The sequence below is a fragment of the Eutrigla gurnardus genome (assembly GCF_963514095.1).
Source record: "Eutrigla gurnardus genome assembly, chromosome: 7".
In the NCBI taxonomy this organism is placed as follows: domain Eukaryota; kingdom Metazoa; phylum Chordata; class Actinopteri; order Perciformes; family Triglidae; genus Eutrigla; species Eutrigla gurnardus.
In genome coordinates, this window is record NC_139921.1 from 18,899,637 (window position 1) to 18,912,841 (window position 13,205).

Below are 13,205 nucleotides of genomic sequence, written 5' to 3' on the forward strand. Positions count from 1 at the left end.
AATTTGGGGTTGCCAGGTTGTGGAAAAGCATTTTGTCCTGTTTATACTTTCTATTTGGTAATAAATATCGGTATTCAATTAATAACACTACACCAAGCTTGCATTAACAAGATGTACAATGTAAAATAAGTCATTTATACATTTAATCCAAGTAGATGGACAAACTTTCCAACAATTTAAAATTGAGCTACCCAAATTTTAATCTTAATGGCTAATAGCTTTTTAAGTTTTAGTAAATGGTTTAAAAACAACAACAATAATAAAGTAGTTTGTGCACCATTTATATATAATAACATTAAATCACATCCAACAAAACTTATCTATTGCTCACTTACATCAGCTCCAGATGCTTATAAAGAGGAAACCAGTTAGCACCTCTCCCCTGAAGGGAGGAGTCCTTCCTGCTTCACAAATAGCCAGACAGCTAAAAAGACACTCCACTGCTAGACGTTACACTTCTTTGACCAAGATCACAAATACAAATATATCAGCAAAGTCATAAACAATAAGGGTCTGTTTATTGGATAGATAGTGGTACATTCTGATAAAAAAAAAGTGTCTGCTGTGTGCCACGGATGCACCACCCTCTCTAAAGTAAACCGTCATCCTTCATCTTGTCGTTGTGCTCTTGGAAGCAGAAACGACCACCTGCCACTTAAAGACAGCGGTAGACCATTGGAGGTCTTCAGAAATGTAAATGGTTACATTTTGTATTTCACCCGAGGTCACTTTCAAAGAGAGAGGAGATCAGTTTGATTGTCATTTATTACATTTAACACGCAGATTATTGTTTATTGCTTTGCTGCCTTCGCTTGAACGGCCCCCTCATCAAAACTATACTGGATGAATTTTGCACTTTTGTACATTTTAGTCAGTTCATGGTCTCTTGCATTAACTGTGTACTGACTTACTGGCTCTCCTCAGATCAATATCTCACGTTCAGCAGCCACAAAAAAACAACAACTTGTTACTTCATACATTTACTCCAGAACATACATGTCCTGATAGTTACTTACTAACTTAGTTGCCTTGCAGATCAAGATTATACATAAAATGTGCTCAGAATAAAAAGATGATGGTTAATTACAGATCAAACTACAGTTATCTACATGCTGGTAAACTAAAACATAAAAGTAGGTCACTTCCTAAATGTTCAGGTATCATCAATCAAACATTCACCTTAATCAGAACTTTTACTTCTGATACTGCAGCACATTTTGCTCTTACTTCTATAAACTAACTGAATTAAAATTTTGATTGCAAAATATATATTGATAGTTTTATTATGAATCTTAATACTTCTTCCACCATTAGTCATAATACCCTAAATATTAAAAAGTCACCCATTCAATCTCCTTTGTCTGTGATTACATCACATAGCACATTGTTTTTAACTCACGTATCAAGATATATTCTTACAAGATAAGACACTTTTAATCTAATTTCTTACAAACGTCTCATCCCAGTTCAGTTACTGCTGTGTTCGAGATAATGATGTTGTCTTGTTTCCCGTAAAAAGGAAAATCCACCCTGAAACATGTATTATTCAAATGCACTGGGATAGTTCCATCATTGTCTGAATGACTGTCTCCCCTTCGGCTTTCTGGCAACAAGGAGCTCTGTGTTCATGTTGCAGAGGGAATACAGAAACATGTATGTTTTCTTTACAATGTTTTTCTGTTTTTCTAAATGGGATCCTTCAGGAAACTGACAAACTCCAGTCCAGAAATAACAACTTTTTTTTTTTAATTCATGGCAAACAAGACTTATTTCATACATTTTCACACTGTAAATCTACATTTAGACTTTTGTAAAAGAGAAGAAAAACAAATCTTTAGGAGTGTTTCACCAGATGGACTGTACACATAGTATAAAACAGCAGAATACATTTGCATTATTTTAAAGCCAAGTCTCTACAGAATGCTCAGACATCATACGTTTCCGTCTTTCTGACACCAACGTGGTGAAAGAAAAAACAGCAGCAGAAGTAGTTTTGGAGCTCTGGTCAGAGTGTTCAAAACAACAAGTTTGGATCATATCAGCGGGCCTAAAAAAACTATCTATAATATAACAATATACTAACAAAATCAACATAAAACCTATTCATAAGATTCAATATTTGTATTGATGTATTTCATGTCGGTGGTTATTCAGTTAACGTGATTCAGACTACAGTTAACTTACCTAATATGAGAAACAAAAATACTTAACATGTCAAGTGCCTGTCGCCAGACAGACCAAAAACATCCCAACAGTATTCCTACAGTATAAGGCCCCGGGTGAGAGTAACTGTGTTCATCCATGAAAACCGCTCACACAGTCTTTAGCGATAACCATTTCTCAATTGGGATTATTTGTACATGGCGTTGAAGGCTCGTCCAATAATGAGCCGGCGAACCTCACTTGTGCCTGCGCCGATTTCATACAGCTTTGCATCACGCAAGAATCTCCCCATGGGGTAGTCGTTGATGTAGCCGTTCCCACCTGTTGACGAGTGGCACGTTAATTAAAGTTAGTTTTCATTGTTTGATTGTTTCATGTTATTCCCCCCCTTCTTTCTCCTCTTTATGTCAATCCATTACTTCTGCTAAGGCACACCTCTTGGTTTCTAGCCATCCATAGTATAAACAGTATATTCCCACTCAGAGTCTGATCTCTATGTTGCATCAGCCATGTTTTCATTCATAAAGTGGATTTTTCTGACTGAAATAAATGAATTCCCACTGGAAACTACCGTATAGCTTTTAATTTTAAAAAGGTTCAGTTTTCATATTTAGCCAATCCGTTTATTGCCACTTACCCAAACACTGAATGCCATCCAAAGCAACCTGGGTGGCGTTCTCCGCACAATACAGGATCACGCCAGCACAGTCCTGCAACGACAACGCAAGGCAACACAGTCAGTGTGTGCAGCGGTAGTTGGAAAATCACTTTTACAGGTCAATTTAAGAAAAGGTTCAATCATAAGCTCTCTTAGGGAGTGATGGTATCAAGCAAAGATTTATTTCATTCTTCGTCGGGTTCCTTCGTGTCAATTCTGAGGCGTTTTTAAACATTTTATGATAATTTACAATATGAAAAGTCAGACCCATTGTTATGTCCATGGGATATTTGTGAGTGCGTGTGTGTGTGTTAACCCTCCCTGCCAGAGGGAGGTGCTGCTCCGCTGTGTGAGTGTTTTCTCTTTGTCTCTGTGCAGGTGGTGATTGGTCGGGAGCTGATGCCACAGGCTTTAAAAAGGATGGACTTCCCTCTCTCTTTACCCTTTCGCTGACTCCCAGCCAGACCGTGCTGTCGACCGCTGAACCGTGTTATTGTGATCGGGAATATTGTTGTATTTAGAGCCGGAGTGCATTCTGTGCGTGTGAATTTGTTTTGATGCCCATAGTGGCTTATTTAAAGGTACAATATGTAAGAAATCTAAAGCAACTGGCCGTAAAATCATCTTAATATGTCATAGAGACTCAGGAATAATGATCATATAACATACTGAACTCACCAACAACAAGAGCACAGCCAAAATATTCGCATTTAAAAAAATCTTTTGCGGACCGCAAATCATGTTTATGTTTTGAAAACATGTTTTGGCACGTGGCGCCACCCACCGGCGTCTACAAATCATTGCAGTCAGTAGAGTATATATAGGGGATGCATTTGAATGGTGACAGTTGAAAGCTGAGAGGAATTTGAAATCGGATGCAGAATTGGCTACTCTTCTCCTAGACAGGTAAGTTGAGCTTGGCTAACTAAGCTTAGCATCATAGCTTGACGGAGATGGACATTCCGAATACTTGTCGAGTAACAAACGTTAGCAGCACAGCTAACGCTAGCAGCATTAGCACTGTGCTGTTACGGGCATCCGGCTGTCCAGCCGCCGGCCAGACATCAGCTGGACGCTAGCAGCATTGACGGAGGATACGCCAACAGCTATGGCAACCTCGAGTCTGGAGGGGAGGGGCTGGAGGGGGAGGCGGATACGACTCGCCGCAGTGTTTTGAATTTGAGTGCAGTACCGTTTTGGCCACATTCTTCCATATGGCGCCTTTAAAAAGCAGTCCGGGTAGGTAGGGGTGAGTAGCCATTTTATTTTGGGAACCTTTTTTTCTCCTGTTTTGTGTTAGGTAGGCAGGTAAGAAGCCTGTGTTTTCTTTTCTCCTTATTTTCTTTAGTAGGTAAGCTAGTTTCTAAATAAGAGTTTTGTTTGTTTTGTTGGCCGTACTCACCCTGAAGTCAAGCTACCAATTTAAAATAAATTTGTGTTGGACTTCATCCACCTGTTTTTCGTTATTGCTGGGGGGTTGGGAAAAAGGGAGAGCACCTTTAATGTTGCGCTCAGGTTGCCCCTAGGCCGGGGCGTAACACCCATACATAACCACCATCTGACACCAAGATAAAACACGATATACAGATTAAGAATGATGTCTTGGTATTGAATGTGTCAAAAATACCATTTTAAAGATACAAGGTTTAAAATGATACAAAAGTGCAAAATTCAACCTGTATAGTTTCGGTGCGTTGGCTGTTCAAGCAAAGGCAGCAAAGCTATAATCATAACCCATGTGTGAAATGTAATGACTATCAAACAGAATGACTTTCTTCATTTTCATCTCCTCTCTCTCTGAAATTGACCTGTGTCCTGTCTTTAAGTGGCAGGTGGTCCATTCTGCTTTGAAAAGCACAATGACAAGATGAAGGATGGTGGTTTACTTCAGAGAGAGTGGTGCATCTGGCAGCCAGTCACTTTATAGATATAAGGCTTTTTAAAATCTCTTATCAGAATGTTACACCACTTTATATCCAGTAAATAGAACGTTACTGTTTATGGCTTTGCTGATATTTTTACAGTTATGGAAGTTGGTAAAGAAATTGAAGGGTGCCGCAGCAGTAGATGAAAAAATCCTCTCACCATTGCACTGAAGTGTCCTTTGTCACAAGCCCGGGCGACATTGTACACATACTGCCGACAGGAGCTCAGCCTGGTGTACATGTCGGCCATCTTGCCTTGCATTAGCTGCAAACAGATAAACATAAAGCGATGTGTTCATTTCACTCAAGTCAACTTACAGTTTTCCATCTTGCAGCTGCCAGTTTCACACTAAAGGATTGACATTTTACGGAGCAAATTTTCATATATAGAATGAAGGTCAAACCTGAAAGTGTCCGATCTTCTGTCCGAAAGCTTCTCTAACGTGCAGGTAGGGCACAGCGAAGTCTAAAACGGCCTGCATGATGCTGAAAAGTGATGATGACGTTAAAGACTTCTAAACAATTCAAACAAATCTCATACTATACATTAAGCAATAGCTCACGACTGTGTGCATTTCTAAAACTATCATCGAGCATGCTCAGAGGTAAGAGCGAGTGGTCCTCCAATCGGAAGGTCGGCGGTTTGACTCCCGGCTCCACCAGTCCGCATGTGCATTAGTTAGATTATTAGATTAGATTAGATCCCGATGGGCAGACGGCTCCTCTGCCATCAGTGCATGATTGTGAATGGATGTAGAAATGTAGTGGAAGTCACCTTGAGTGGTCGAAAAGACTAGAAAAGCGCTATAGAAATGCAGGTCTGTTTACCATCAAGTTCAAAGTTTTATTGGTCACATATTTTGTCATGTTTATATGACAGTTTTAAACACATTCCAATGTTTTTATTGATTTACATTAATTATGTTACCAATTATTGTGCAGCAGCTGAAAAACTGTTGGTAGGATGATTTTGATAACTGCTTGTACTAGGGTTGCCTTTATTTGTTAGGTGGAGGTGTGTTGCTTCCTGTGGCAAAGATGTCGCTCCACTTTCTCCGGTCCCCGACGTTTGATTGCTAATAGCTCTGGAGAGGAGGTTGACACTCGTGGCCACTTACGGCCATAATCTCTCTCTCATGTCGAGACTTGCTGCTGCTTGATCACATATTGTGAGCAACCGAACCTCCTATTTATATAGCTCTGCTATTTATATAGCAGATTATTTTTTCTGGAGATGGGCACTGTTCATTCCATTCCACCACAGAAACCAGATGTTTAAGTTTTGTCGCGGGTTCTAGCAGTTTTAGATTTTTGTTACTTTCTATCTGTAACCTGTTCTGTGTTGGTAGATGTGATCCCCTGTGATCCTGTCGCTAAGCAACACGTTAGTCTTAGTTAGTTATTGAAAGTGTTTTAACCTTCTCTATATCATCTGCTGGGTTGGTACTGATGCACAGGAAGAGACTCAGAAAACTGTAACAATGACCAGTAAACTGCTGGGGATCACGCTACTAAGTATGGAACGCATCAACACAGACAGAACGATGAAGGAGCCAAACAATATTGTGGGTGACCAGAGGCACACTCTTGCCTGCTCATTTAAATTGTTGCCATCTGGGTGATGGTGTTGCCTCCCTCTATTCAGTAAAAATAGAGCCACGTTTTCATTTGTCCCACAAGCCATTAAGTTAGGTAATTCACTACTACCCCTTAGAGCTGGTCTGTGTATATACACATATATACAGCTAGAGTAGTATATGTATTTATTTCTGTCCTTCTGCTGCAACAACTTAATTTCCCCTCCGGTTATAAATAAAGGCTCATCTTATCTCACCTCATATTGAAAACCAAAGGTCAGATTGATAAGCAATAACTTCGGGTGATGAATATGACTGATTATGTGGTGTGGAATCAGGGAAATTATGTACAGCACAATGCAAAAAAGTAGCTAAAGGTGTAACAAATACACTAGAGAACACAAAGATGACCCCTACATATTACATTTTATTATTTTCAATTTGTAGTATGCAATTACAATCTAAGCAATGTCCCCATTTTTCAAACAGGTCTTATTTCCGATATGAACTTACCCTAAAGGTCCCGATGAAAGCACCAGCCTCTCCAGATCCAAGCCGCTCATCATCACATAGACACCTTTGTTCAATGGACCAAGGATGTTCTTCTCTACAATAAACAAATGAAATAAAGTCAAAACCTACAGGATAAAAGATGATCAGTTGGAAGGATCACACAACACACATGCAAAAAACTGAGCCAAAACAAGACAATTGTCTATTGAGTCTCCTTTTACTGAAGTGAACACGTGGCAGTGGGTACTTAAACACACACCTGGGATTTTGCAGTCTTCAAAGATCAGCTCACAGGTGTTGGAGCCCCTCATGCCGAGTTTGTCGAGCTTTTGCGCCGTAGAGAACCCAGGCGTTCCCTACAAAATACATACATACGTGCACAAAATTATTTTGATTGCTGTGATGTTGTCTTGCATAATTTTGCATCATATTATTTCGACAAAATGGAAGGCTGATCCTTCCTCCCACAGTCCAAAGACATGCAGGATGGGGATAGGTTAATTGATGACTCTAAATTGCCCATAGGTGTGAATGTGAGAGTGAATGGTTGTCTGTCTCTACATGTCGGCCTTGTGATAGACTGGTGACCTGTCCAGGGTGTACCCTGCCTTCGCCCAATGACAGCTGGGATCGCTCCACCCCCCCGCGACCCTGATTACATTAAAGTGGTAGACGATGGATGGAAGGTGGAGGGCTGATCCCCAGAACAACATGTAAACCCACCATAGATCCAAGAATCAGCCTTCGCTGGACTCAACTTGGATTTACCTTCTCAACAATGAAAGCTGTGATGCCTTTCTGATAGGCCTCGGGGTCTGTCTTTGCATAAACAATAACGACATCGGCATCTGGCCCGTTTGTGATCCAGAACTTGTTACCATTCAGAACATAGTAGTCGCCTGTAGAAAAACACAAAATAGAAATAAGAAAGACAGTCACAAAGCAGGATCCAAACCATTGGTCTGAATCCATTCGCTGCTCATCTGTGGAAAACAGTTAAAAGCATTATTTTTTAAATATATATTTCATGATGTAGATATGTCCCATTAAATCAACTCCATATCTGCATTGGTCTTAAAAGATTCAGAGCTGACTTTAAACGACAGATGGCATGCTGAGCCATTTCCATTCAATGACTAATAAAAAAAAAAGTAAATATTAACATTATAATTTACATGAACATCATGGAAACTCAACATATTTTGTTTGTCATTTTAGTTGGGAGATTTTTGCAAGAAACAACTGACTGCCAAAAATCCACAGTACTCGATATGATTATGACACCATTGCCAGCATTAGGATAACTAAACGGAAGCAAGTGCACCAAATGGCAGCAAGCACCAATTAAAAACCCCCAGGTCTGTGCTGCTGGGTTGTTGTTTTGGTTTTGGCAGGTGGAGTACCGGACTGTACTGGCCTACTTTCACCCCATGAAGTATATCAACTGTAAATATGAATATAGAAGTAATGACCACAACAGAGATATATAGAAAAAGCACAATGTAAAAAAGAGGTGACACTAATGGAGACGGTGTCCTACCTTGCTTCTTGGCTTTGAGTTTCATGGAGACAACATCAGAGCCGGCATTGGGTTCACTCATGGCCAGGGCTCCTACATGCTCGCCCGTCATTAACTGGCCAGAGGGAAAACCATGACGTGAATGAAGAACTGAATCCATCTTAGTCTGTGGTGATATATTATATAATGTAAAGCATGAGCTGTTTGGGTCCTGACCTTTGGTATGTACTTCTCCTTCTGTTTCTCACTGCCGTGGCGTACCAACTGGTTGACGCAGAGGTTGGAGTGGGCGCCGTAACTGAGAGCGACGGCTGCTGACACCCGTGACACTTCCTCCATCACGATGACATGATCGAGGTAGCCCAATCCTGTGCCCCCATACTCCTCTGAATAGAGATGCAGAGAGTAAATTAAAAGAAGAGCAGCTACTTCAACATTGAATGTTTTTTCCTCCAGCTATCTTACCCGGAGCAGTGATCCCAAGGAGTCCCATCTCCCCCATATCTTTCCAGAAATCCTGGCGGAGAGACAACACAAACCGGTTACCCAACCATAAATCCTGTCCTGTTTGTTAAGGTAAATACAACTATGTAAATGTGCAACTCCAATGTGAAACACAGCACTGCAGGGTTGTGATTCATACTCGTGACAATGATACCACATTCTGTACAATTCAACTCCATTTCTATTTATTTAATTTGTTTATTTGTATTCATATTATTTATTTACTTATTGAAAGGGCTGCACATTGATTGACATTTTCTGTAAATGTACCACACCAGCGTTAGCCAGCAGGCTAATATTCAACTGTAGTTCTTTGCCAAGATGTTAGACTAAATCAACCAGTAAGGTACAGTGTAAAAATAAGTTCATCTACTCACCCGCATTCCTGGAAATTCATTTGTCTTGTCGATCTCATTGGCAATGGGTGCAAGCTTTTCCACGCAGAATTTTCTAACCGCTTGCCTGAGCTGTGCAAAAGACACAATACGAACACTGTACTTCAAAATAACTCATTGTATTATTAAAAGTACTGAAAATAAATTAGATTAATTCCCCGTGCCCCGCCTTCATTTGACTGCATTGCATATATATATACTGTATACCTTGAGCAAGTGTTTGAGTAGCAGGGTGGTGTCTCAATCATGCAGATATACAGGTAAAAGCCAGTAAATTAGAATATTTTGAAAAACTTGATTTATTTCAGTAATTGCATTCAAAAGGTGTAACTTGTACATTATATTTATTCATTGCACACAGACTGATGCATTCAAATGTTTATTTCATTTAATTTTGATGATTTGAAGTGGCAACAAATGAAAATCCAAAATTCCGTTTGTCACAAAATTAGAATATTGTGTTAGGGTTAAATTTTGAAGATACCTGGTGCCACAAACTAATCAGCTGATTAACTCAAAACACCTGCAAAGGGCTTTAAATGGTCTCTCAGTCCAGTTCTGAAGCCTACACAAACATGGGGAAGACTTCAGATTTGACAGCTGTCCAAAAGGCGACCATCGACACATTGCACAAGGAGGGAAAGACACAAAAGGTTATTGCTGAAGAGGCTGGCTGTTCTCAGAGCTCTGTGTCCAAACACATTAATGGAGAGGCAAAGGGAAGGGAAAACTGTGGTCAGAAAAAGTGTACAAGCAATAGGGATCACCGCGCCCTGGTCAAGATTGTGAAAAAAAACCCATTCAAAAATGTGGGGGAGATTCACAAGGAGTGGACAGCTGCTGGAGTCAGTGCTTCAAGATCCACCACCAAGAGACGCTTGAAAGACATGGGTTTCAACTGCCGCATACCTCGTGTCAAGCCACTGTTGACCGAGAAACAGCGCGAAAAGCGTCTCACCTGGGCTAAGGAAAAAAAGAGCTGGACTGCTGCTGAGTGGTCCAAAGTCATGTTTTCTGACGAAAGCAAATTTTGCATTTCCTTTGGAAATCGAGGTCCCAGAGTCTGGAGGAGGACAGGAGAGGCACAGGATCCACGTTGCCTGAAGTCTAGTGTAAAGTTTCCACCATCAGTGATGGTTTGGGGTGCCATGTCATCTGCTGGTGTCGGTCCACTCTGTTTCCTGAGATCCAGGGTCAACGCAGCCGTATACCAGCAAGTTTTAGAGCACTTCATGCTTCCTGCTGCTGACCTGCTCTATGGAGATGGAGATTTCAAGTTCCAACAGGACTTGGCGCCTGCACACAGCGCAAAATCTACCCGTGCCTGGTTTACGGACCATGGTATTTCTTTTCTAAATTGGCCAGCCAACTCCCCTGACCTTAGCCCCATAGAAAATCTGTGGGGTATTGTGAAAAGGAAGATGCAGAATGCCAGACCCAAAAACGCAGAAGAGTTGAAGGCCACTATCAGAGCAACCTGGGCTCTCATAACACCTGAGCAGTGCCAGAAACTCATCGACTCCATGCCACGCCGCATTAACGCAGTAATTGAGGCAAAAGGAGCTCCAACCAAGTATTGAGTATTGTACATGCTCATATTTTTCATTTTCATACTTTTCAGTTGGCCAACATTTCTAAAAATCCCTTTTTTGTATTAGCCTTAAGTAATATTCTAATTTTGTGACACACGGAATTTTGGATTTTCATTTGTTGCCACTTCAAATCATCAAAATTAAATGAAATAAACATTTGAATGCATCAGTCTGTGTGCAATGAATAAATATAATGTACAAGTTACACCTTTTGAATGCAATTACTGAAATAAATCAAGTTTTTCAAAATATTCTAATTTACTGGCTTTTACCTGTATGTTAACTGACTACATTCAAACTCATACAAAGCCGGGATCGGAGCTCCGATCCCGGCTTGCTTTCACCCAATCAAATCCTTTATATGCAACCCACCCCCAGCCCTCCTCCTAGCGTCCAGGCTGTCCGCGGTGACATTCCCTGACCTGTTCTCACCTTGCATCGAGTTGATAAATCTCGATTGGAAATCATGTTTCGATGAGCCTTTCACCCCTTACTAACTTCCCATTACAGTGAATTATCTGCTAGCATTATAGGTCGCAGGGCTAATTGTGGTAAATCTGTGGTAAACTGGTTAAACCACAAACGTTGACATTTGATGAGTTATTAGTGTCACTTGATTTAGAGGTTAAATAACAGCAAACTACTTTAATGTGGACTCGTATCAAGAAGGGGTATGTAAGGGGTAGTGTTTGCTCGGTGGTTAGCATAGCTGGATTGGCTTCAAGGTCTCCGTCCCTTCAGCTAACTTTTGTTATGTCATCGCGTCGTGTGCAAAACGTCATTAAATACTGTGACTTTAATTGTATTAAATAAAAGTGTACGTTGAATGTTTTGTCACCGCTGATAAGTGTTTTGCGCTGCTCGTTAGCTAACCTGCCACTAACCTGGATCTGGTCATCGGTGAGTCCGTTCACCACATCGTCCACCGGTATGGAAGAACCGGCGCATCCCCTCCTCGTCACCGCGGGAATGGACAACCTGGAGCCGAGGCGGATAGCGTTTCTGACGGCAAACATTGTGTTGGTTGCAGACAGACACTTTCGAGTTAAGCAGACGCGCTGTCACTTGGACGACTGCTGTTTCGGTAGGCTTCTTCTTCTGTTTTTTTTTTTTGTGGCAGTTTACAAGCAAGGTGTATTACCGCCATCTACTGGACTGAGGTGCAATTCCATGAGTATTTTTTCAAAGAAGAATTAATTAAATCAAATAAAAAAATGCATATAAAGAAAAAAGAATTAAACAAACAAACAAAAAACAAATCAAAACAAAGAATACTAAGTTCTGTTTGCTAACTGTGAGTCTTTGATAAAGGTTATTATGCAAACCAGTTTACTGGCGCATTAGCGCCGCCTAGTGTAGTGGGTGTATTTTAACGTTTCTTCATGGAGCAAATAAATCAACTAACAGATTCCCATTCACATTGAAAACCAGATAAAAGGTATAACAATACAAATATTGAAATAAGTCTATTCTAGTCTGTAAAAGTATATAGGCATTGTAATGAATACTTTAAAACAATGAGTTGTGTCAATTAATAATGGATGGATGTGTGTTAATAAACAAACCTGTTTTCAAACAAGAGGGGGTTTAAGAGAATGTGGCAACCTCAGTTTATACACCACAGAGAGCATGAAGAGAGATGGGGAAAGGGAAGGGCAACTCTGATGGAGATGGAGATGGAGACTGTGTGTGTGTGTGTGTGTGTGTGTGTGTGTGTGTGTGTGTGTGTGTGTGTGTGTGTGTGTGTGTGGTGATTTGTATATATTTAGACTCCTTAACTTAAAGAGTAGGCTACAAGGCTTTTAAGGTAATATACAGGATATACTTGGGACTTGACTCATTTCATATAATGTTCTGTTAAGATCACTCTTTTAAAAAAACACTCAACTGGTACAGGCTCGTGCAAAACCACGTTTTAAACTGTTGTTTTTAAAGGTGCTTTATAAATAACGTTTTTATTTTTATTATTATTATGATGATGATGATTATTATTATTATTATTATTATTATTATTATTATTATTATTATTATTATTATTATTATTATTATGTCAGTGTATGGTGGTGGTGTGCATCAAATAGGGGCAGCATATTCCTTAAATGCACTTAAAACAAGTGTTTTAATGAGGGCGTCTGATGTGCTTAATACATGCTTCTCTGGCTTCTTCTGAATAATTAAAAGAGAAGCTCAAATTCTGTAGGGACGAACCCCCAAGTGGGGAAATGGAGCCGCCTCCTGGCCCCCTTTGGTATTACAATAGAAATCTACAGTTAAGTCACCGATGAAAATGAGGGGGTATACGACTGTGTTCAACATAAATGCGCATGATATTCTTTCTACATAGAACACATATCTCACG

General features: G+C 40.2%; 1 protein-coding gene across 1 annotated transcript; it reads right to left on the bottom strand.

Moving 5' to 3' along the window:
- Nucleotides 1-1,721: 1,721 nt before the first annotated feature.
- ivd (isovaleryl-CoA dehydrogenase) lies at nt 1,722-11,931 on the bottom strand. The gene is made up of 12 exons (XM_084013141.1): nt 11,731-11,931; nt 9,237-9,326; nt 8,821-8,872; nt 8,572-8,741; nt 8,377-8,470; nt 7,605-7,735; nt 7,096-7,192; nt 6,837-6,930; nt 5,151-5,232; nt 4,907-5,011; nt 2,801-2,873; nt 1,722-2,484 (listed from the first exon to the last, which is right to left on the bottom strand). The coding sequence occupies exons 1-12, from the start codon at nt 11,860-11,862 to the stop codon at nt 2,351-2,353; spliced, it is 1,254 nt and encodes a 417-aa protein (XP_083869267.1). The 5' UTR covers nt 11,863-11,931; the 3' UTR covers nt 1,722-2,350.
- Between the last annotated feature and the right edge of the window lie 1,274 nt (nt 11,932-13,205).